The following is a 23,887-nucleotide window of genomic DNA, read 5'->3' on the forward strand; positions in this document are numbered from 1 at the left end:
TTGTTTCCGTGCTGGTTATTTAATTCTTGGAACCCAATTTATTTGTGCACGTTATCAGAACTAGCCGTGGTCAAAGGCAGTCGCATTATTCGCTCCGAAAAGACGCCGCTGTAAACCCACCCGTATACCCTGTGCGTGGTGCGTGCGATCACACCGCATGGCCCACCCGTATACACACTGTCACATCGTTCGACTACTGTGCACACAAGTCATCCGCACTCGTACCACTAACCGCATACGGATAGTGTACGGGGGCATCGTGTCGTGCGATGTTACGCACAGTGAATACGTTTTTTTTTTAATACAGCGGCGGTCCTTTTTTTTCGGAGTGAATAATTCGACAGCCTTGAGCAAGGCTATATCAGAACGTACATGTATATCCCCTCGTATGATTGTTTGTATGTTAAGCAACGTTCAGATAGTTCGCTTGAAAACTAGCAGAATACAAAATTAGTCACACTTCAATAAATGGTAACCCCTGGCCCCCTTCCAGCACATATAGGTCTGACAATTTATCCCTGCCTTTCTTTGCTACTGGCTGTTTCGTCGCATAAACACTGCTAGAACAATGTCTTCGTCTAGATGTTCTAGCTATAAATACGGTGCAAATTACGTTAGGTTACTGCGAAAAAGGGGCTCTGATAAAAATAATTTGGTTATCTCGATGACCAGGGACCGACGAGACTGCAGCTTGTCTCGGAGACAAAGTTTCCACAAATTGCTTTAAAGGGGTGAAAGTATGCAGCTACGCTACTTTTTTTTAGATTGGTTGCTTACTGTCTTCCCAGATTTTTTTCTCCTATTTTTCAAAATAATTTGGGCACAATATTGTTCGTCGAATTGCAAAATAATAGTGGAAGAAAAACACATTTGTCACAAGAAGCTGTGTGCTTTCAGATGCTTGATTTCGGTCTCGAAATCAATTCAAACACTTTACTGAGAAATTACTTCTTTCTCAAAAACTACGGTACTTTAGAGGGAGCCGTTTGTCACATTTTTTGTTACTACCAACAGCTCTCCATTGTTTGTTAACAAGTAACTTTTTATGCTAACAATTATTTTGAGTAATTACCAAGTCCAGTGCCTTTAAAGCCATTGGACACAGTTTTGTCCAAAGGCCCACACTTCGTTTATCACAACTTCGGTATAAAATAACAAACCTGTGAAAATTTAGGCTCAATCGGTCGTCGGAGTCGGGAGAAAATAACGGGAAACTCTACCCTTGTTTCAGCACGTTTCGCCGTGTCATGACATGTGTTTAAAATAAATCCGTAATTCTCGATATCGAGAATTGATAGTTGTTTTAATGTTTTCTCATAAAGTAAAGCATTTCATGGAATAATATTTCAAGAGAAGTCTTTCACCATTACCTTCTGTAAACCCTGTAAGTTATTTGTAAACCTGTGAACTTTTTTGTCTGTTCCGAAAGTGTATAATGGTTTTAATACAGGCCCGAGCTGCAACTTTCTCGCTGCTTGAATGTTCGTCCTTCGTACAGTTTTAATAATGTTAGTTCGTGTTGGAAATGTATTGAATATCGACTCATGAGTTGCGCGGGTGTAAATATTATTTTGACAGGTTGTGTCTATTTACACATACACAAATGAACATCAATCAAAACACCCGACTGTTTTTGTTGGTTCTAAATTGAAAATAACAGAATCTTTAAGTAGAGAAATGTTTTCAAATTACAAAATAACAAGGTCAGTGTCATCATTTATGTGTATTGTTCGCACTGTTGGAATGGATTGGTCGGGGCAGCGTTAGCTGGTCATGGGTGGCTACACGGGGGTAGGGGGACTGGGTATTTCTTTCCCCAGCCTGTTGTTGTCTTGATGTCCTATTTGTGACCGGTTGGCGTTGTTTTGGCTGGTGCATTTTCTTTGAGTGTGCGGGTCTCTTGCATTTGTTGCTTTGTATTTCTAACTTACTTATTTTGTAATGTACATAGTTTTGTTATTGATTGTGCATACTTGTACTTGGCCAGTGGATGTCAAGTTTCTATGTTTGTTAACGTGTACAATAAATAAATCGATCTATCTATGTATTTATCTATTTGAAAAATTGCGCACTGTTACCCCCCCCCCTCCAAAAAATAAATAACATTTAGGCAAGAAGCTACACGGGCAAATTACATGAGTAATTTTGAGTCATCCTACTTTGAATCATCCAAAAGCTTTAGTGTTTCATCGAATTTGTTTAGCTCAAGAGGCAGCAGAAAAAAATCCGCGATCGTTTGAAAAAAAAAAAAAAAAAAAAATACATACCTGATTTGACACATTGCTCAGATGTACACAATTCTGTTCCCGCCATCTTCAACTGCTCCACCTCTTCGACCAATGCATTTCGGTCCATTACGTAAATAACTGTTGAGAAATATAAGATTTGTAATGTAGAAATAGTTTAATTCGGTATACCTGAAGCTTTCTTTTAAGATTTGCGCTGACACCACAATAATATAACAATCTCTCCATAAGTTGTGGTTCTGTGATGTTCTGTATGCTCCGTTAGTTTTTATGAAGACAGCCAGAGCTTACTGATCGAAACGTCGTGTTGTTAAACCACGTACCAGGTTCTTTTCAGAACCATCACAACAATAAAGTGATGACATTTTTCCCCCGCAAACTTTACTAGATTGTATCTCCACCATGCAATGTTTCAAATCCTACTCATGTCCATGGTGTGCTACCTTAAAACATGGAGGTAGAAATGCTTAAACCAAACTAGATTGTATCTCCACCATGCAAGGTTTCAAATCCTACATGTACATGGTGTTAAAGCAAAACCTCACTAGATTTTCCCCACCATGCAAAGTTACAAATCGTGTACAGTACAAGTTGTCCACAAACGTGTTATTGTAATGTTTCAAATCGTCTGTTCATTTGAAATTAGAGACAATTTTGATTAATTTTAAAAACAATATTTCCTTCCTTGGCCTTTTCTTTTTGAAATAATGTTTATCATTTCCACTGTTGGCTAGCCCATTTTCACGTAGCTGTTCTCGTCCTGTCAATGTTTTTATATATATTTTTTTTAATTATAATAAAACAAAATTGTTGGTGTTCCGTGTTTTTATCGTAGGTCTTTTGTGGCCTTTGTGACTGTTTTTATATTACAACATTATTGTAATGTTTGTAATTCAAATACGATTCGGCTTTTTGCTGTGACTTTTGAATTTTCTTTTTTGATAAACCATCAAACCAATAAAGACCATCTTAAAAGTTTTTTTTTCTTCAAAAAAACCTTACCTAGAGGAATTGTAAGTCCAATAATAGCCAGTGTGAGAATGACCATTAGTACGAGGTAAACCTTGCTCGGCTTCTTCAGACCAGGCTCCTCAAAAGTGAGTTTCTGCTGACTGCTGTCCATGTTGTTATTGACGAATGGGTTGACTGAGCTACCTGTGAAGGAACATAGGCCAGACATTTGTATAACAGTTATTAAAAGTAATATCACCAATTGGTTTTACTTATTATACACCGATGTTTTTATTTTATTTTATTATAGGTTTTCTCGGTCAATTTCGGAAAAAGAGCAGCCAATTTAACCACCAAGCTATTCTATTTCGCGCAAAATCGAATGCTACTCAAAAGGGTCATTCGATTTCGTTTTGGGATTAGTCAAATGTAATGTTGCGTCATTCGAATTAACAAAATAATCATTCAATTTAACAATTCATCAAAGCAGCATTCAAATTCGCAGATGCTTCTTGAGGCGTGTGTGTCACGAAAAAGAATGACGCTACGCTAAATTGAATTAACAGAGTGCTTAAGGAATTTGAATTTGAAACGCAGTAACAACTGGAAAAGCAAAACAGCTTTAATTCGAACGCATGAAAATTAAATTGACTGCTCATTTGCCGAATTTGACCGAGAAAACCTATATTATTATTTATTTGACCTCAACAGTACAAGTATAGAAATACAAACAAGGCAACAATGAAAGTGAAAAAAAAACATAACAGAAACGACAACGCTACAAAACATTAAGAGTAAAGACAAATAAGTGAAAAATAAATAAAAAAGTTAATTAAGTAATCAAACAAGCAGTCAATCAATAAATAATTAAAAAAAAAAAAACTAAGTGAATAAATAAACAATAAAACAAGCCATGTTTACTGTTAGCACTGTATACTCTGCACTTTCCCGAGTTCTAATTATTAGGTAAATTTATATTTCGCAATATCCACCTAAAAAGGTGCTCAAAGCTCATGAAAAGAAGAAGCTAAAAACAAAGCAACAGAGGGAGAGAAGAGGGAACTAATGTGAACAAAGAAACAGAACTGAAAAGCTATTTGAAACAATGGCATTACACTTTGTCTTTAAATTTGTCCACGGTGCCACTATCCCGAATGTGTTTTGGCAACGGATTCCATAGGAATGGTCCAGCGTGCGCAAAGAACCTGTCCCCCGGTTATTGCGTGTTTTGGGCACAGCAAGTAAGCCGGAATCCAAAGAACGAAGACGCCCGGAGGGAACACCGCTGAATGAGACTCATGTTATATTCAGGGGCGAAACCGAGGACACAATGAAAGACAAACAACAATATTTTAAATATGATACGAGATTCTTTGAACATAATCACTTGCATAAATTACTCGGGTGGGATTTGAACCCGTGAACTTTGCTGTTCTGGAGCGGTGTCCTATACAAACTAGACTAATCACCAATGCTGTAGATGATCTTTCACACGTCCCATGAACCAAAAACGTGCATTTCTTTTACTGGAGTGGCTTCAATGTTTCGTTACCATGCCAGCGATTTGTAAAAAATAAAAAACATCAACAAAAGCGTCAACAACAATATCAACAACAACTACATTCCGGGTTGGAAAAACGGAATTTAAGGAATGGTTATTTCGCTAGGAAAGGCACACGGGAGATAATCCATTTTTAACTTAAGCAGCAGGCAAACAACCAGGGTGACAGAAACTGTGATCTGATAACGTCCCGGACAGAGTCCCAAACACGAACGAAACTTTATATTGGTGTTATCTTCTAATCTAATGTTTTAAGTTGTACAATCTTTGCTGTGACCTTGTACTGTATTTTAAACATTAGGGAGGTCATAACTTTTGTAATTACACCAATTAATGACCATAAAAACTAAGTTAGTACAGAGCAACTTGAGAGCTGTTGGTAGTATACAAAATTGTAAGAGAGACGACTCCCTTTGAACAAGTGTGGTTTTAGAGAAAGAGGTCACCTGTTCGCACAATTTGATTCTATATATGCAACAAGTGGTTTTTTTTCCCTTTTCTTTTTCCTTTTTTTCTTGCAACTTCGAGGACCAATTGGTTCCAAATTTGCATAGGTTTGTTTATTTATGCATAATGTATGGGATAAACTTTTTGAGAATACTCTGGTCTTTGACTAAAAGTAGTAGTACACTCTGCCGTTGAGTGCGCGCGTTTGTACGTGCGACCAACGTTGTAACCGAAATGTTCTATAACGCGAACTTGCAATCTGTTATCTGCAAAAAAAAAAAAAAAAAAAAAAAAAATCTTCACAAACATGCTTATTCATGTGAGTTTATCGAACTTTATTTAAGTTTCCAAATTTGTGGTACTAACAAACTTTTGCGATGGTATTTATACATCACTTTATGGCTATAAAACATGTAACTTATCAATTGACCTTTCACCTTTGGATTATTAATCGGATAAACAGCTTATATAAATACTTGTTTATACGCCTTTGTAAATTTGAACAACGAGTGTGCGTTTTAAGTGTTGGTATTTGCGGGTGGCGTTTCGAGTATTGAGGGGCAGCAATTTGTTTCTGTACATCAACATTGGCACTGTCGTACCGCTTTTTAACTGAGAATTTTGAGAATTTTGTTTTCTAAATCGATTGAAAAAAGGAAATCTAATGCAGTTATATGCACTTTAAATGTGTACAAATCAAAGTGTCTGAACTGATATCCAGGAAGTTCTTGGAAAATACACTTTTTATTTTGAAGGCGAACTGACAGTGGACTTAATTACATTTGTGTGAATTGCCATGAAAGCCTTAAAATCGATAGGCGTTTTGAATTGCACTTGGTTTCAATTACGGTTTGGTTTGCAAGGTTCGGTATCTAGTCATGATCATTACAAGTCACCTTTGTGTGGGTCTACGTCCTACACTATGGGCCCAACTTTATGGAGCTGCTTAAAGGATTTGGGTACCTTTTCAAAATGTCCATAGATTTACATTTAAACTTACACAGTTTGAAGATAATGATAGTGAAAATCTTCCCTTCAAATATTACTTACTGAGGTGCTGTAGTTTTGGAGAAATGAGTAACACAGTGTCCTGAAAAATACGTTTGTAAATGATTAAAATAAATTTCGTCTCATGAAACGAAAATTATTTTCATGACATTGTTTTACTCATTTCCCAAAAACTATAGCACCTCAGCACGTAATATTTTCAGGGAAGCTTTCTACTACCATTATCTTCAAACTGTGTAAGTTTAGTGTAAATCTGTGGACATTGTGTTTGTTGTCCTATAAAGTTACATAGACCCTTTAAATGTACGTAGACAGTATTGGTAATACTCAAAATAATTGTTAGCATAAAAACTTACTTGGTAACAAGCAATGGAGAGCTGTTGTTGATAGTATAAAACATTGTGAAAAACGGCTCCATCTGAAGTAACGTAGTTTTCGAGATAAAAGTAATTTTCCACTAAAATGTTTGAATTTGATTTAGAGAGCTAAAATGTTTGAATTTGATTTAGAGAGCCAAAATGTTTGAATTTGATTTCGAGAGCTCAGAATCTGATTTTGAGGTCCCGAATTCAAGCATCTAACAGTAAACAGCTTCGTGTGCGAGGGTGTTTTTTCTTTCATTTTTATCTCGCAACGACAGATTGAGCTCAAATTTGAACAGGTTTGTTATGTTATGAATATGTTGAGATACACCAAGTGAGAAGAATGGTCTTTGACAATTACCAATAGTGTCCACTGCATTTATATATTCACTCAATTCCACTTGGATTAAAACTTCACATAGATTCGGAAAAGTGTTCAGTCAGCAGATGATTTGACAATAGCGTTGGTACACAATCACCCCGGGCTGTTTTCAAACCCGAACGTGGCTACCCAACCCTCTTTTGACAAAATGCGATGAATGCTCAACCATTAATAATCTTGATTTATCGTTATTTCTATTAGAAGTCAATCAGCTGACAACATGTTGGTAACACGCAGTACTGGCATAACAAAAGATTATTATAACACACTACTTTGTAAAGACATCCCGGCCCGGGTCAGAATTTACCTATGAGTCTGGGTCACAAGGGGGGGGGGGGTCCCATTCCATATCTTTGTCATTAAGACCATGGAGCTCCACGGTAAGACCCAGAAACTGTGTAGTGTATTTTTATATTTTAAAAGTTTGTATAATATGTGCAAACCCAGGTAATGATTTTCATGCTGGCATGACGAACAAATACATGAATTGAATTGAATTGAATTGAATTGAATTAAATTGAACACACGAAAGAAGGAAAAAAACACCAACATACAACGTGCTAGAAAACTGACAAGTCTATTATTTAAAGTGACATTGAAAATCAGGCACACAAAAATGTGACGTGTGCAATATTGAGCAAAATGTTTTAGACATGTTCACTTTAAAGGGTGTCTGTACTTTATGTAGGATAAAAAACACAATGTCCACAGATTTACACTAAACTTACACAGTTTGAAGATAATGATATAGCAAGCTTCCCTGAAAATATATATGTGCAAACCAATGGTTTTCATGCTGACGTGACGAACAAATAAATGAATTGAATTGAATTGAATTGAATTAAATTGAACACACGAAAGAAGGAAAAACACCAACATACAGCGTCCTAGAAAACTACCAAGTCTTTGTAAAGCGACATTTAGAATCAGGCACACAAACATGTGACGTGTGCAACATTGAACAAATGTTTTATAGTCATGTTCAATTTAAGCAGTTGTTCACATCACAAATCAGCATACTTTAAAATTTTACGAGTGCTGGAAGTTTGCATATTAAGCTGTTGAAGCCAGTGTTGGGAGTTATTTTCACTTTAATGCAATCGCACAACATCGGTAAACCGTATTGTCCCAAAGCCCACACTTCGTGTATCACAACTTATATATCAAAATAACAAACCTGTGAAAATTTAGGCTCAATCGGTCATCGGAGTCGGGAGAAAATAACGGGGAAACCCATCCTTGTTTCCGCACGTTTCACCGTGTCATGTTTAATTGTTTCAATATTGTTGGTTTTTTTTGTCAAAAAGTAAAGCATTCCATGGAGTTATATTTCAAGGGAATTTGTCTTTCACCATTACCTTCTGTAAACCCTGTAAGTTATTTGTAAATCTGTGAATTTTGGTTCTGTTCAGAAAGTGTCCAATGGCTTTAAGCTGTTGTTTACATCACGAAACATAGTGCTTAAAAGGAGGAGTTGCACGTCAAAAGTACATAGATGCAATAATTTTGTTCTTTAATCAATTGAAAGCACTGTACACTATTTACTCAAAATAATTGTAGCATGAAAACTTACTTGGTAACGAGCAATGGAGAGCTGTTGATTATATAAAACATTGTGAGAAACGGCTCCCTCTAAAGTAAAGTAGTTTTTGAGAAAGAGGTAATTTCTCACTCAAATGGTGAATTATTAAAATACTTCAGGCTTATTCAGGGTTGAAGCCTTCTATTGCGCTTCTGAAAGCACACACTTTTTTGTGCAGCGAGGGTGTATATTTCCGTTCACTATTCTCTTGCAAATTTGATGACCAGTTTAGCCCAAAATGTTCAGATGTTTGTTATTTTATTATGTTGGGATACCCCAAGTGAGAAGACTGCTCTTTGACAATTACCAAACGTGGCCAGGGGTGGATTTCACAAAGGTAGTCATAACTTAGGACTAGTCCTAGGCAATGCTAAGAGATAGGACCAATCCTAAGTTAGGATGAGTTACTGGTCCTAACTTAGGACCAGTCCTATCTCTTAGCATTGCCTAGGACTAGTCCTAAGTTAGGACTACCTTTGTGAAATCGACCCCAGTTACTTCAACAACAAGAAGTTATTTAACTTACTTTGACAAAGAAATGAACCTGTTCAGGAACAGGTGAGAGAAGGTTCACAGCTTGAACCTACCAGTCTCCTCTCGTGTGTCCAGAATGGAATCACGGCAGGATTGACAACACAGTTAGTGTACAACAATCGCCCCCGAAATCAATATACCTTAAGTATGGAGCGCCTATTAGGAAGAAATTATTTGAAGGCTTCAGCTGAAGTCTTTTATAATTTGAGTGAGAAATTACATCTTTCTAAAAAACTAAGTTACTTAATAGGGAACCGTTTTTGCCGCAATGTGTTATACTATCAAAAGCTCTCCATTGCTCGTTATCTAGTAAGTTTTTATGCTAACAATTATTTTGAGTAATTAGGCCTACCAATAGTGTCCATTGCATGTACCGAGCAACCGCAATACTTGACCCAAAAAGGTCAAAGTATAAAGATCACGTTCTGATTTTTACAATGTTAAAAACACAAGATAAAAACGGTACCAAGATATGAAAAATATGTAGAATTTGATTAAAATTTAGAGATGACGACTAAAGCTTCGAAACTTAAATAAACAAACTGTTACTAAAAACAAAAAACAACAACAACAAAAACAAGATTTATGATAAATGTGCGTTCCATAAGACCTTCCCAGGGGCCTTTAATGAAAATAATAATCTCCAAGTATTTAGTACCAATTTGGTCATAAAACGAAGATTGGCAGATAATGATAACATGATGTTACGAAATCATTTGTTGTCAAGAAAACACTTTACTGTTTCACACACAAAATATTTAAAATACTAAAATATTATGAAATCATTCATCAAGCAGAGTATCATCACCAGTTGTTATGCAAATTGATGTTAACATCATATTGGTCTTTGTTTGTTCTGATTTGTTTGGAATTTTTTAAACACTGTTAGTAAAGCATTCGTCAAAATAATACCAAAATGATTGCTGCACATTGTGAGCTAAACTATCCTACGAAAAAGATTTGCACATCCTACCCACCTTAGATCTTTAACTTTTCCGGTTTCACCACCTCCCCCTCCCCCTCCCCGTTCACCCTCCCCTGCCCGGCACTCATCGCCAATGGCCCCGTTCCACTATTCTCTAAAACTGTTACAGCCACAACCGTTTAGCACATTTTGGTTTTTATTACCATCTCCTTATTTCATTATATCAAGAACAAGATCTATATATTCTGTTACCGTCCTCTTCGGATTTCCGGGGAGGGACACAAATTGAGTCAAATTCTGAAGTGACTGGAATCGTTACCTTTCTGTTTAACACCCAGGGGGGCCGGGAGTCTTCTACAGAAATAATATACGGCTTGCGACAAAATGCTGCGAAGAAATAGAACGCTTTTGCGAGGTCGTGCTTATAGCATGGCGTAATTTTATGCAGTACTAGACGTGTGGACAAGTCGTGAATGGTCTGTCACGGTGAGATAGTCGAGTCGTGTGGTGGCTTCGTCCTTCGGATGGGACGTAAAACCCTTGTATTGGTCCCATGATTCAGGTCTCCGTGATCGAATACTGCTCTCGAATACTGCTCTCGCGAGATCACTGCTCTCGCGCGAAGCTGCTGGTTGCTGAATAATACTCATTGGACTGTAGTTGTGAGAGCAGTAGTCTCGCGAGGGCCAGCAGTCTCGCGAGAATACTGCCAGTGTCGTGGGAATCGCTATCACCGCGACAGACATTTCAAAACTTGTCTACAAGTAAAGACTTGTCTACAAGTCTAATGCAGTGCTGTCCACTCGTGACATCGTACTGATATAAATCCCCAGCCGTGACACTTGTGTCCTTAAGCAAGACACTTATAGCCATGGCTTCATCCTTCGGATGGGACGTAAAGCCGTTGGTCCCATGTGTTGTGTAACGCATGTAAAAGAACCCAGTGCACTTATCGAAAAGAGAAGGGGTTCGCCCCGGTGTTCCTGACTGTGGATACTGAATGCGCCGTAGCACCTTGTTAACCCTTATAAGGTGCTACATAATTGGGTCTCAGAATCCATCACTGAAATAACCAATCTTTCTGATACTTGAGTACCTTGCTTGGTAGATACGTGCGCTATATCAGGCTTCGATATTATTACTAATACTATTATCAAATATAAGCATCTCATTCTTGCGAGCTATAATTCTATGACATTTCGTTAGTTGGCCGGCGCGTTCATGTCGCTCTCATTTGGCCGGTCATTACAAGAAACATATCATGCTCCACGTACTTTAACTAGGTCACGAAATAAAGGTATATAATAAATTTCAACCCTAAATGAACGTTTAGACAGTGTTAAAATAGCAGATGAATACATAACCACTTCGTCCAAAGCAAAAACATTGACGCCATTTGGAAAATGGTTTCGTAACACAATGACATAATCTAATGCCTTTTTAAAGAAACAGACGTGGAGAATGTCACACTATTGTCAATTGCACAAGACCATTTTTATTGTATTATTATGACAATTCCATTTGATAATATTGACGTGCATCCAAACGAAAGTGCGTCTGTGAATAAACACATGTTCAATGGCATCGACTTGGCGCGAAAATCATCCTCGCATACAAAAAACCCCCCACAAATCCAATATCGTGCTTTTTCACTCTCACAAGCTTTTATTGCTGTCTCGGCACACACACGGCGACGACTATAAGTAACTCCTTTATTTAATATTGTTTCTGAGCTCAATTTGTCTGGGTCCCGCCTCCACAGCTATCGTCCCATTAAAGGCACTGCCGTCGATTTCACCAAACTCTTCCTATAAACTTACATAGGATTTAGGACGAGTTAAGTTCCGTATCCGAAGACGTATGACGCATTGAACCTATCCTAAGTTAGGACGGGTTACTCGTCCTAACTCGAGATAAGATTGATCCTAGCGTTTCGTGAAATCGGCTGCCGGACACCTTTGATAATAATGTCACAGACCAGTATTATCACTTTTGGTATCCAAACATATGCAACATATCAAACTTGTGTAAATTTGGGCTCAATTGGTCATCGAAATTACAAGAGAATAATGGAATATAAAAAAACACCCTTGTCACACAAATGTGTGTACTTTCATCTGCCTATTAATAAAAGGCTTCAGCTGAAGTTACTTCAGAGGAAGCCGTTTCTAACAATGTTGTGTACTATCAACAGCTCACCATTGCTCGTTACCAGGTGAGCCTTTATGTAACAATTATTTTTGAGTAGTTACCAATAGTGTCCAGTGCCTTTAATACTCAAGAAAACAAACACATCTTCAACTCAAGTCTCGTCGTCTTGAGAAGCTGCCCAACATCTCAATGTACTTTCAAATTCGATAGATCAACTTTAATTCCCGTCCCCTAAAGATGGGCGCCAAGGTCAAATTCAATTGGGTGATGTACTGATCTAATATAGTCCTTATGAATAGTAGTAGTAGTAGTTGACGTCTGTCGCGGACGACAATGTCAAGTTTAGATGGTGAATATGGGGGTCTCAATATAAGTCTCCGACCTCCCGTTATAAATGGTGTAAAAATGTCATTTAATTTTAACTTTTGGGCGGAACAAACATCTTCTGTCAGCCCCAGGTATCACACATACTTTCTATATGGTGAAAATTTGAGCTCAATTGGTCGTCGAAGTTGCGAAATAATGAGAGAAAAAACACCCTTGTCACACGAAGTTGTGTGCTTTCAGATGCTTGATTTAGAGACCTAAGATTCTAAATCTGAGGTCTCGAAATCAAATTCGTGTAAAATTACTTCTTTCTCGAAAACTACGTCACTTCAGAGGAAGCTGTTTCTCACAATGCTTTATACTATCTACCTCTACCCATTGCTCGTTATCAAGAAAGTTTTTATGATAATAATTATTTTGAGTAATTACCAATAGTGTCCACTGCCTTTTAGTACATGCACGTAAAGCTCTTTCATGAATGATGTATTGATTGTCAAAATAGCTCATCATTGTGGTTGAGGAAATAATATGAACGTTTGAAATTGTTGACGACTGTAGAAGAGACTAACTAACTTTCACAACTACTTCCTATGGTTCTTGCTCATTCCAGAGCGCTGTTGTACATTGTTGTACAGCAGCGCTGTAAATACACTTTTTGGACAGTTTACCACACAATGTCAAACAGGCTGAATCTACTGATAAATTTAAAACCCGGATTAAAACACATTCTTTCAATCAATGTTATCAAAGTTAAGTTCATTCTTTTCAACATTTCTTTCTCTCATTAAATCGCATATAGTAACCCTTACGGTGATATGCGCTATGAAAGTACCGTCTATCATTATTAAGTTTAATAACTTTAGACAAGACATATTTTGTACATAATTTCCACATGGATGTCGGATAGGTTTTGGGTAAACTCTATATTTTTTGGAATTTTCTTCTTGTTACGAAAATCACATCATGAACTCATAAAACAGTGCGGCACTCTCGTTTAGTATTTGTCAAGCGAGAGTGCATTTTAGTATTTGGGAAGCTCAAAACATGAGACATGACGTCATCGTAGATTGAATACAATGATATACCCTGCCTGGCATCGAGGCCTCATCTTCCCTAGACTTGACTTAGTCCCAACCCCGTGTCATCGCCAGAAACTATTGTTTTATGGCGCTCTGCATTTGCCAACCTGTTCCGCGCGAGGGACCACATTTTGACGGCGAGCGCGCACGGCCGTACGGCTTGTTTTCTAGTTGGCGCAATATGCTTAGGGGCCTCTCACAAGCGAACGGGAATTGAATCAAGTCTTTCCAGAACGGAATAATATTCCCAGAACGCCTACTTTCTAAGAAAGTGAAAGTACGGGCTAATGAACACCTTAAGCACATCAGCGCTGCCAATATTTTTCTCGATTGACCACTATCGCCGCAAGGTTCCGACATCCGTGCAAATATTTACACGAAGCTGCTCAAAACTAATGGACAAACGACAGCCCGAGGATCAACAAGAAAGCCATCATTTGCAAAGTACTCACATTTTTTAATAAAAGTTCCGATTTTGATGTCGGTTAGTTTTTGGGGTAAACTCCATATTTTTTGAAGTTTACTTCTTGTTCCGAAAATCAGATTATGAACGCTTATAACAGCGCATTAAGTGCATTATTTGGAAAGTTCAAAACATCATAACGTCATTAAACCCTTACAGATAAACTCGTGACTTTTGCAACATAATTTATTTTTTCATTTAAACATAAAACGATTTATTCCTGATTTCACGATGCCTTGTAGCCGCTTATTAAAACCATGGAGTGACAGCCGCTTAAAGCACGTGACACAAAGTATTTTAATATATTATTTAAATTGTCTTAACCACATCGTACACATACAGGGCCCTATTTCATGGCTCTGCTTACCGCCGAATTCTGCGCTTACGATCGCGATTCCCCGCTTACGTGCAAGCGCCGAATTTCTGCGCCAGCCTTGTAAGCGTAGAATGCCTAGTAACGTTGAGTACGCACGCACAGAAGCCCAAATTCGCCGCTAACCCGTGAAATAGGCTTGCCGTAAGCACAGAATTCCCTGCTTCCGTAAGCACCGATTCTGTGCTTACGGTAAGCAGATCCATGAAATTGGGCCCTGGTCAGCATGATACCTTAAGCTGGACCATTCCATTGTCCTATAGGGGTGTCAATCAACAAAAGTCAGTGACTTGGTTAAAATGGGTAGGCCAAAACTCTGCCAGCATCATTTGTGAACGAAACTGGTCAATCGTCAATGGTAGATGATAAAACCATTTAAAAACTTACTTATAATTTAGAAAACAAAATAAGCTTTAGTTAATCCAATACCATGGATATGTTAACAATAAACTTAGTCTATATAAAATCGTTACAAGAATCCCTTTTAACACAGTCACATTTTGTCAAAAATCAGCAATAAGTGATCTTTGATCAAATATCATTTAAATTGTGTTCAATCAATAAAATGGAAATTGAGTTCAAATGAGATTGATCCGGAACTTTTTAGAGTGCGCATCTTGGATACCAAAAAAGGCAATGGAAATGTATGGGGGTGCCATTACGGACACCTTTCCGGAGTTTTCCCGCCTTTTTCGGGTTTTGTCCGTCAAATAATGGGTGCGTTCGTTTAGCATCCCTGGGTTGACCCTGGTGTGTGACGTTTTTTTCTTTCCAGGACGAACGTGTGCAGATAATTACCCACGTTCGTCCTGGGAAAAAAAACTCGCCACACACCGGAGTCACCCGACCCAGGGAAGCTAAACGAACGTACCCTATGGTAGTCCCGTCGCTTCGGGGTTTTCCCATCCATTGGGTTATCCTTCATAAAACACGATAGCTGTTCAAAGTCACACCATTCTGACGAATAAGTGAAGGTTGTTTGAGATTTACGTATCTTGAACGATATGTTCCCCATGGGGGACAATGTCAATGAAAAATAAAGGGGTGAAATGTTGACAGGTTTGAGATTGATTATGAAAAGTACACCTACTACCAAGCGTCAGCAACCGTTTTTTTCGCACTTGAAAAAGCAAACATAAACGTGTACGACGACTTGACCTATGACCCCTGGTGACCTTTCGATGGCTTAATGGGGACCTCCCTGGTATACTAACGCCTCACGGGTGAAAATGAAGTATTAAAACACAAAATCACCCAGTCTTGCTTGTATGCGAAATGCCGAACTGTGGAATAGGTTATCATTGGGTGGCCACGATTCAGTGAAAACAACGAGAAATTGTTTATGTTCGTCTGTGATTATTTGCACGTTGGTATCTGCGGGCTTAATTCAATTGCTTTACCTCAATGATATTTTTTTTTTTTTTTTTTTTTAGTGGGGGGGGGGGGGGTTTCAATGAGTCGAATGCTTTTTCTCGACATTGATGGTTGAGCTTTTTTTATAATCAGTGAGACTTCAGATTTAATATTATCAATTTTTTCTATGATTATCTCCATGATCATAATTATTTAAAGTCACCTGGATTTTTTTTTTCTTCAAACATTATATGTTTATGAACAATAAAATAATTTTTTGAGTAATTAATTGTAACGATTTATATGTTTTAAAAATAGATAAAGTTGTTTGGGGGTGACTCCGCCTACCCCTTTTGTGACGTCAATCGAGGCAGACTTTGCCTCGATCGAACATCATACACACGTACGAGCAAGTACATGCAAGTCCTTGTCGTGAGTTTGTATATTCAAAAAAGGTTTTTTTTCTTGCAATTTTCTGGCAATGTTGACCAGGTGTATTGCTGCTGGGTGCAGCAAAACAACTAAAGATGGGGTCAGTTTGCAAAGTGGTCCGGTGTCCGACGTCTTTTCCAGCGCTGTGCAGCAAACACTTCGAGCCGTCGTGCTTCGAGAGTCTGGAATACACCACACATTTTTGACATGAAGGGAAAAGTTCTTTTCTAAAACATGACGCCGTCGGTTTCATTTCACACACAAACACACCCATCAGACTAACCAACATTTAACGCTTCTGCATTACTGGACCCCAAGCATCGATCCAAGTTACTGTTGCACAGACCACCCTGGGAAATACCCCCCCCCCCCCCTCCCCCATCAATTTGAATCAACCTCTTTGATTTTCCTGGCAAGATAGGAAAGTAAAAGACAGTCGCCAGTGTACTTTTTTTGAGCCGGGCGGCAACCGCCGGACAAAAACACGTGGAAAATGTGCGCACAGTCAAAATATTTTGATGGTGGAAGTTCTCACTAGATCGATGCTTGCCGAGAGTTGTAGGCGAGTGGATGAAACAGTTAACTCAGTTATCTTCGATTGTGTCATTACAAACGGAAATGGAGAAAAATAACTGTAGCAACAGGATAAGATAAACAACTGTGGAATATACACCCGCAGGTTTCCGTCCTGGGAGGAGGTGACAATTTCTTCGGTAATTTTGTCGTATCTGTAATAGAAGCTAGGTCCTATTTTGGGGCAGATTTGACCATACCAGGAAACGTATTAGATATAATTTGTGAAAAGCCAAGTTGTAAGCTGTCATTTATAGTATAGTGCACGACTTAAATACCAAACAAACACCTTAAAGACACTCAGATAATAAAAGACTTCAGCTAAAGACTTTTATTTATGCATCTGAATGCACACAGAATTCTGTGCAAAAGGGTGTTTTTCCTATCATTATTCTCTTGCAACTTCGATCACCAATGAGCCCAAACTTTCACAGGTTTGTTCATATTTTGGGATACACCAAGTGAGAATACTGGTCACAATTACCAAACGTGTATAGTGCCTTTAACATTCGCCAAATCATACGCAATTCAAAGCTTCCCATGCAATGGTTGTCCAGTCCTCCCTGCTAAGATAAAAAACGGACGCATTGTTTTCCTAAAAATTAAAACTGATAACTTCAGCGATTACGTTACGTGCAACCTGCCGGTAACCCGCTGGGGGCGCTGTCAAAGCGCTCGTGCGCATGGCTGGAGCATTTTGATGACTAGGTACGTTTGGTGTCTGTGAGTTAACATTTGTCTCCCGAGTTAAATGATAGTTCAGAGATGTTGGATCTATGGACACAAGGCCTAATGAATACAGACATGAAGTTGTGTGTTTACAAATGGATCTAACGGGAAATTCTAAAAGTTTGCACCAGTGCGCAATAATATGACCTCCTGATATACCATAAGGAGATATAGCACCCCCGTGACTGCAAATAATCGTGATTACGTAATGAGCGGGATATGACAAAAATAATCGCTTTCTAAGAGGAAATTGTGTTTTGAATAAAACTATGGCTATGACATCACCTGTTTGCAAGAGAACAAAAGCCACAGAGCCTTGATTTCCTGCAGGCACACAGAAGCAAAATTGATGCAATAATATTGAGATTGCACAATCTGATCTTTACCAACTTTTGATATGAAGAAAGGGGCACATCTGAAAGCTTGTTCAACTGATATTTGTATAACTCTTGAACATTGCCCATTGACTAAACTGCCCATTATGGCCAAATTACCCTTCTGGCATGGCCGGTGCAGTATATTGCCTTCCAGAGAGGCCCTGGAATGCAAAAGGGCCAATCTTGTTGTAAAAGTATAAAGTTACATGATCTATGTCAAATAATTTGTAGTTTTAATCTTTCAATAGTTATAATCCTCCATAAGCAAACCTCAATATGAGAAACTGTCAAACATCGAGAATATCGACATTAAAAACCCCATATAAACATTGCTTAATTCAATTGCAAACCATTAACTACATTGTTTTCTCTAAAGCATCGAGTTTCATGAAATGGTCACAGATTGTTTGGCATTTTTCTGAAGACAAAACCCAGTGAATGTGAATCTACTATTCTAGAAAAAATTACCTCACTAGGCTTTGCAGTGCATAAAGTTCTGTCATGTCAAAGACGCCCTCTCGGGCCGGTTTATGATATCAGCCATACGGCGTACCGTATTTTAACTTTATTAAAAACTTGTGCTGCTGTTAAACAGTTTGCATCATTGAGCGAAAACATTTAAACGCGATATTGAACATTCTAGATGTTGTCTTTTGAATTTGCAAAAATAATAAACCCATTGACGTCTAATTCTGTCAATCGAACTTGAGTGACACGAACGCATACGTCTGTGTTTATATTCTGATGTTTGTCTTGGCTGAAGATCCAAATACATACAAGCCCCCGAAGAATGTTCACAAACCCCCCATGGCACTTCCTCATTAGGAAAGAGAACCTTACGGCAGGGAGGGAGTTCAAGCTGAAGGTGCAACGTCCGTTCGAACTGTCTGCTGCTTAAAGACACTAGACACCTATGGAAATTGTCAAAGACCAGTCTTCTCACTTAGTGTATCTCAACATAATATGCATAAAAAACAAGCCTGTGAAAATTTGAGCTCATTTATCGTCAAAGTTGCGAGATAGTAATGGAAGACAAAACACCCTTGTCACACGAGTGTGCTTTCAGATGCTTGATTTCGAGACCTCAAAATTTAATTCTGAGGTATCGAAATCAAATTCGTGGAAAATTACTTCTTTCTCGAAAACTATACGTTACTTCAGAGGGAGCCGTTTCACAATGTTTTATACCATCAACAGCTCCCGATTACTCGTTACCAAGTAAGGTTACATGCTAAGTAATATTTTGAGTAATTACCAATAGTATCCACTGCCTTTATAGGCACTGTACACGTTTTGGTAAAATTGTCAAAGACCAGTATTCTCACTTGGTGTTTACCAACATTATGCATCAAATAAAAAACCTGTGAAAATGTTGGCTTAGCTGGTCATCGAAGTTGCAAGAAACGAAAGGAAAAAACCTTGTTGCGTTATGCTGCTCTCACACTGTGGAGAATGATGCTAGCGAATGTGCGTACGAAATTGAAAGGAAATGATATTTACTCTATGCTCAAACGAAGCAATCAGGGAATTTTAGCAATCAGGGAATTTTAGCAATTAGGGAATTTTAAAAAACAACTTTTGCTGTGAACATTGTACATGTTGAAAGTCCTGGCTTTGTGTTTTGGTTTTGGGAAGTTGTTCGTATAAACAAGTCGCTGGTATCTTGGTTGACAAAGAAAAGGTAACGATATAATACCATAGATGTCAACTTTTCACACATTTATATTTAAGGACGTCGTGTGCATTGACATACGTGTATGCTATACATCGAAACGAGATTTAACACCCGTACAAACTATAAAGCAACTTAAGTGTGGTGGGGACTGGTGTAAAATCCGCCGCTAGAGTTGAAATGTCAGATTCAAAATGGCGGTGTGATGACGTCACTGTTAGGTCTATGGCAATAATGCAAAATTACTCTGTTATTGACAAAAGATCAATGTGATATGCAATCATTTATTTTTTCTGAGCCTAGACTTCATCCATTGTCTTTGGTAGGTGGTTTGATGTTTGAGAATGTTTGAGAAGAGTGTCTGGAGACCATCCAGAATCCGTTTACTGTTGACAACTGAAACACCGCGCAGAAAGAAGCAATCACGGTAAAAAAAAAAAGGAAAAAAACCTGTTGTTGTGAACATTGTGCCTTGAGTCCTGACTCGGTAGTTTCGTTCAAAATTGGTTTTCAAAATTGGTTCTGTGGTTTGGTTCACTGCTCCAAAATTGATGAAGAAGCCCAGGCCAGGGCCGAATCTCAATCCAGAGCCAATACCCAAGTCAATGTTTGGGTAAAAAATCCAAGTATTTCAATCACCAGGTTCACTGAGTTCATTCTATATTCTCTCAAGCCGTTCGAGCCTTTCAAACACCACATCTAAATGATTTTTCCCCGCCCCTCCCCAGACTAACTGACAGAATAGAAGGAGAACAAACAAAAACCTGACAGAATAGAATGCGGCACAGACAGTTCCCTCCACTCAGTGAACGGAGTATTAAGCCCCCGTTCTTGCTCTGTTTGGGTCATCTTTGAACCCAGGATACCAAACCAAACACGATGAATGACAGGACAGGATTGATAAACCTTGGGGGTGAAGTACTTCTATTTTGGAGCATAGTTTTATCATCGCAGTATAGTGATGAATTCTAGCGGCTATCGGCTATCGGCTATGGCATACTCTTGCAAAGAGCCATATGGGGGATAACGGGGTGTAGTACTTCTATTTTGGAGCATAGTTTTCTCATCGCACTAGTGATGAATTCTAGCGGCAATCGGGTATCGGCTATGGCATCTTGCAAAGAGCCATATGGCGGACAACTCTTTTTAGAGTGAAAAGACGGGTACTTATTTTGATGTGAAGTTTGTTCCAATTTCACTCCAAAAGAGGAACACGGATTGACTTTCACTCTCAAAGGAGTGAAACTGACACCACTCGGACAATAGAGTGAAAGTTTCACTTTTTTTACTTTCCCAGAGAGTATGGCTGTTGTTAAAGACACTGGACACCTTTGTTGTAAAAGACTAATCTTCTCACTTGGTTTATTTCAACAAATGCATAAAATAACAACAAACCTGTGAAAATTTGAGCTCAATTGGTCGTCGAAAGTGCGAGGTAATAATGGAAGTAAAAACGCCCTTATCGCACAAGTTGTGTGCTTTCAGACGCTTGATTTTCGAGACCTCAAAATCTAATTCTGAGGTCTCTAAAATTCAAGAGTTTAAGTGAGAAATAATTACTTCTTTCGCAAAAACTACGTTACTTCAGAAGGAGCCGTTTCTTACAATGTTTTACACTATCAAAAGCTCTCCACTCGTTTACCGAGTAAGTTTTTATGCTAACAATTATTTCGAGTGATTAATTACCGATAGTGTCCAGTGCCTTTAAAGACAGTGGACACTATTGGTAAATGTCAAAGACAAGTCTTCTCACTTGGTGTATCTCAAAATAATTTGTATGCATAAAATAACAAACCTGTGAAAATTTGAGCTCAATCGGTCGTAGAAGTTGCGAGATAATAATGAAAGAAAAAACACAATTTCTAAACTTGAGGTCTCGAAATCAAATTCATGGAAAGTTACTTCTTTCTCGAAAACTACGTCACTTCAGAAGGAGCTGTTTCTCACAATGTTTCATACTATCAACCTCTCCCCATCACTCGTAATCAAGAAAGGTTTTATGATGATAAATATTTTGAGTAATTACCAATAGTGTCCACTGCCTTTAAGGACACATTGCAAAATCATGAATTTTTTTGTATACATTTGTTGGATAAATCAAGATTGACATTTAACCACGCGAGCAAGTTGGCAATTCTACAAGAACAGTATCCATAACTTTGTGTGATCAAAAAAAGGTATACATGTTATAACAAACCTGTGAAAATTTATTAAGCTCAATCGGTCATCAGAGTCACGCAAGAATAGTGAAAACAAACCTTGTGATGTTTTCACTGGTCTTGAGTCTTGAGTAGAGTAATCTCTATAGCAGTTCTCGAGGAAAACTAAACTGGTCTCATGAAACATCAGGTTTAGCACTCACGAGATCAAGACTAATTTATTTAGTCTACTCATTCGCAAAATCTATAGCCTTGCAGGCAATGAAATTTCAAGGGAGGTTTTCCACTATGATCATCGATGCAAGTGTGTAAATAGTATGGCTCTGTTCCTTGCTCTATGGTATGGTGAACAAACGCTAACTAATATTATTTCGATCTTGCCAATGATCCGAACAACCTTTGATTCCCCAGATAAAAGTACCCGACTACGCGTGCCCATTTTTACCAGATTTTTTGATTTTTATAAACTATGGACCAACATTCGACAAATCACTTACAAATAATTATAAGAAGGTTGTTGGTCAAATATAATTACTTCCAAGGACATTTATCTTTTTCGGCAGGACCATGGAGGAAAAAATAGACCCAGTGCCAAGTGGTGGACTGGATGGCAACCAGTGTCATCACAGTTCACAACCGACTGCAGTCCAATGGATATCCATGTAAATAGTAACAAAGATATCGAAGTCTTCAGCGCACGTTTCTACCAACAGATACTCAACGCGCTTAGTACATATACATTTATACAGAAAGAGAGGTTATTGAAGAACTCTGAGTCCCAATTATGTAGCACCTTATAAGGGTTTACAAGGTGCTACTGCGTATTTAGCAGCCACAGCTATGAACAACGGGCGAACCCTTCTCTTTTCGATAAGTGCACTGGGGTCGATTTCACAAAGAGTTATAGGACTAGTCCTAACTTAGGACTAGTCCTAGGAGATACTGAAAACTTAAGGCTAGTCCTAAGTTAAGAAGAGTAACTCGTCCTAACTTGAGAAATCCACCCCAGGGTTCTTTTACATGTGTTACACATTTCTCTATGGTTACACAACACATGGGACCAACGGATTTACAACAGCATTGTCCACCTTTCAAGATTGTACGTACAAGGTGTAATTTGTCGAGGTTTTAAAGCTGCTGAGATTATTCCAAATTTACAAGCAGGTGGCTGCAGACGCAGCTCTGTTTTCCACATGACTTCCCCTCTTACAATAAACATGCGATCCAACATCTCTAATGCATACGACGTCTAGGCATGTACTATTTAATTTCAGCATTCTATTTTTGTAAAACCTTGTAAAACCTGTCTGTCTGGACTATCTTGTTCCTATGTTTGTCTCTATGGTTTGTCTGTGCTTTAACAATTGCATAACATAGACATTGTGTGGTGACTTTAGGAAATGTACTTGGGTTTTTTTATTTTTTTTATTTGGGGGGGGGGGGGTTGAAATTGTTGGGCGCTTTTAGAAAATGCCTCTTAAAACTTATTTAATGTTCAGCATATGATAAATTTTGGTTACCTTCTAATTAATAATTTGTTGTTCTCCATTTGTTTCTTAATGACAGGTTCAACATGTCTGTCCCCGTGCGTTCTTCTGTTTACTTTATATTTTTTTCTATGCTCATGATAGACATCGTGGGGTGCACCAACATTGTTTTTTAACAAGAAAAGTTAAAGACATTTAGGAATCATAGACATTACCTATGGGGAAAGCCCATAAAGTATTTACATTGTACAAAAATGCATTTTTGAAGTAACTTCTTCAATTAAAATTTGTTTGGGTATGTATTGTTTTGAATGAAGTATGGAAACAAATGAGAGTTTGATTATAACTGAAGTGAACTAAAAAGCTTGAATACGTTTCGAAAGCTCACAATTGGATTCCATTTTTAATGGACCACCACTTTCACGCAATGGCCGGATTTAACCATGCTGGTTTTTATATTATTTTAGTACGACAGATTGATGTTGGATTGTCCATTTTATGATACATACAACCAATGACAAGGCACCCAGACAGAGCTACGGTCAAAGTTTTTCATGCAAAAGGCAGTCCATTGCAGATTTTGTCATTTGAAAAGAATTATGATTCTTGAATAACAACAAATAGCAGCCAATTTGACTTCGATTTTTTTTTTAATTCACTATACTTTTTTCAACATTCAAATCTGTGACTGGCTATTTCTCTACCTCTTTGGTA

General features: G+C 38.1%; 1 protein-coding gene across 4 annotated transcripts in view; it reads right to left on the reverse strand.

The window, feature by feature from the left end:
* The window catches only part of LOC139950635 (neprilysin-1-like), a 46,121-nt gene that overhangs the window by 19,730 nt on the left and 2,504 nt on the right, over positions 1 to 23,887 (reverse strand). For 2 of the 4 annotated variants that reach the window (XM_071949413.1, XM_071949412.1), the window contains exons 2-3: positions 3,249 to 3,401; positions 2,268 to 2,366 (exon numbers count right to left, since the gene is read on the reverse strand). In XM_071949413.1, the coding sequence (XP_071805514.1) occupies positions 2,268 to 2,366; positions 3,249 to 3,401 (252 nt within the window). Of the gene's footprint in view, positions 1 to 2,267; positions 2,367 to 3,248; positions 3,402 to 9,065; positions 9,162 to 17,389; positions 17,465 to 23,887 lie in introns of those variants that run through there. The other 2 variants (XM_071949415.1, XM_071949414.1) reach the window with 2 other exon arrangements.

The sequence above is a fragment of the Asterias amurensis genome, chromosome 18, assembly GCF_032118995.1.
Source record: "Asterias amurensis chromosome 18, ASM3211899v1".
NCBI lineage: Eukaryota > Metazoa > Echinodermata > Asteroidea > Forcipulatida > Asteriidae > Asterias > Asterias amurensis.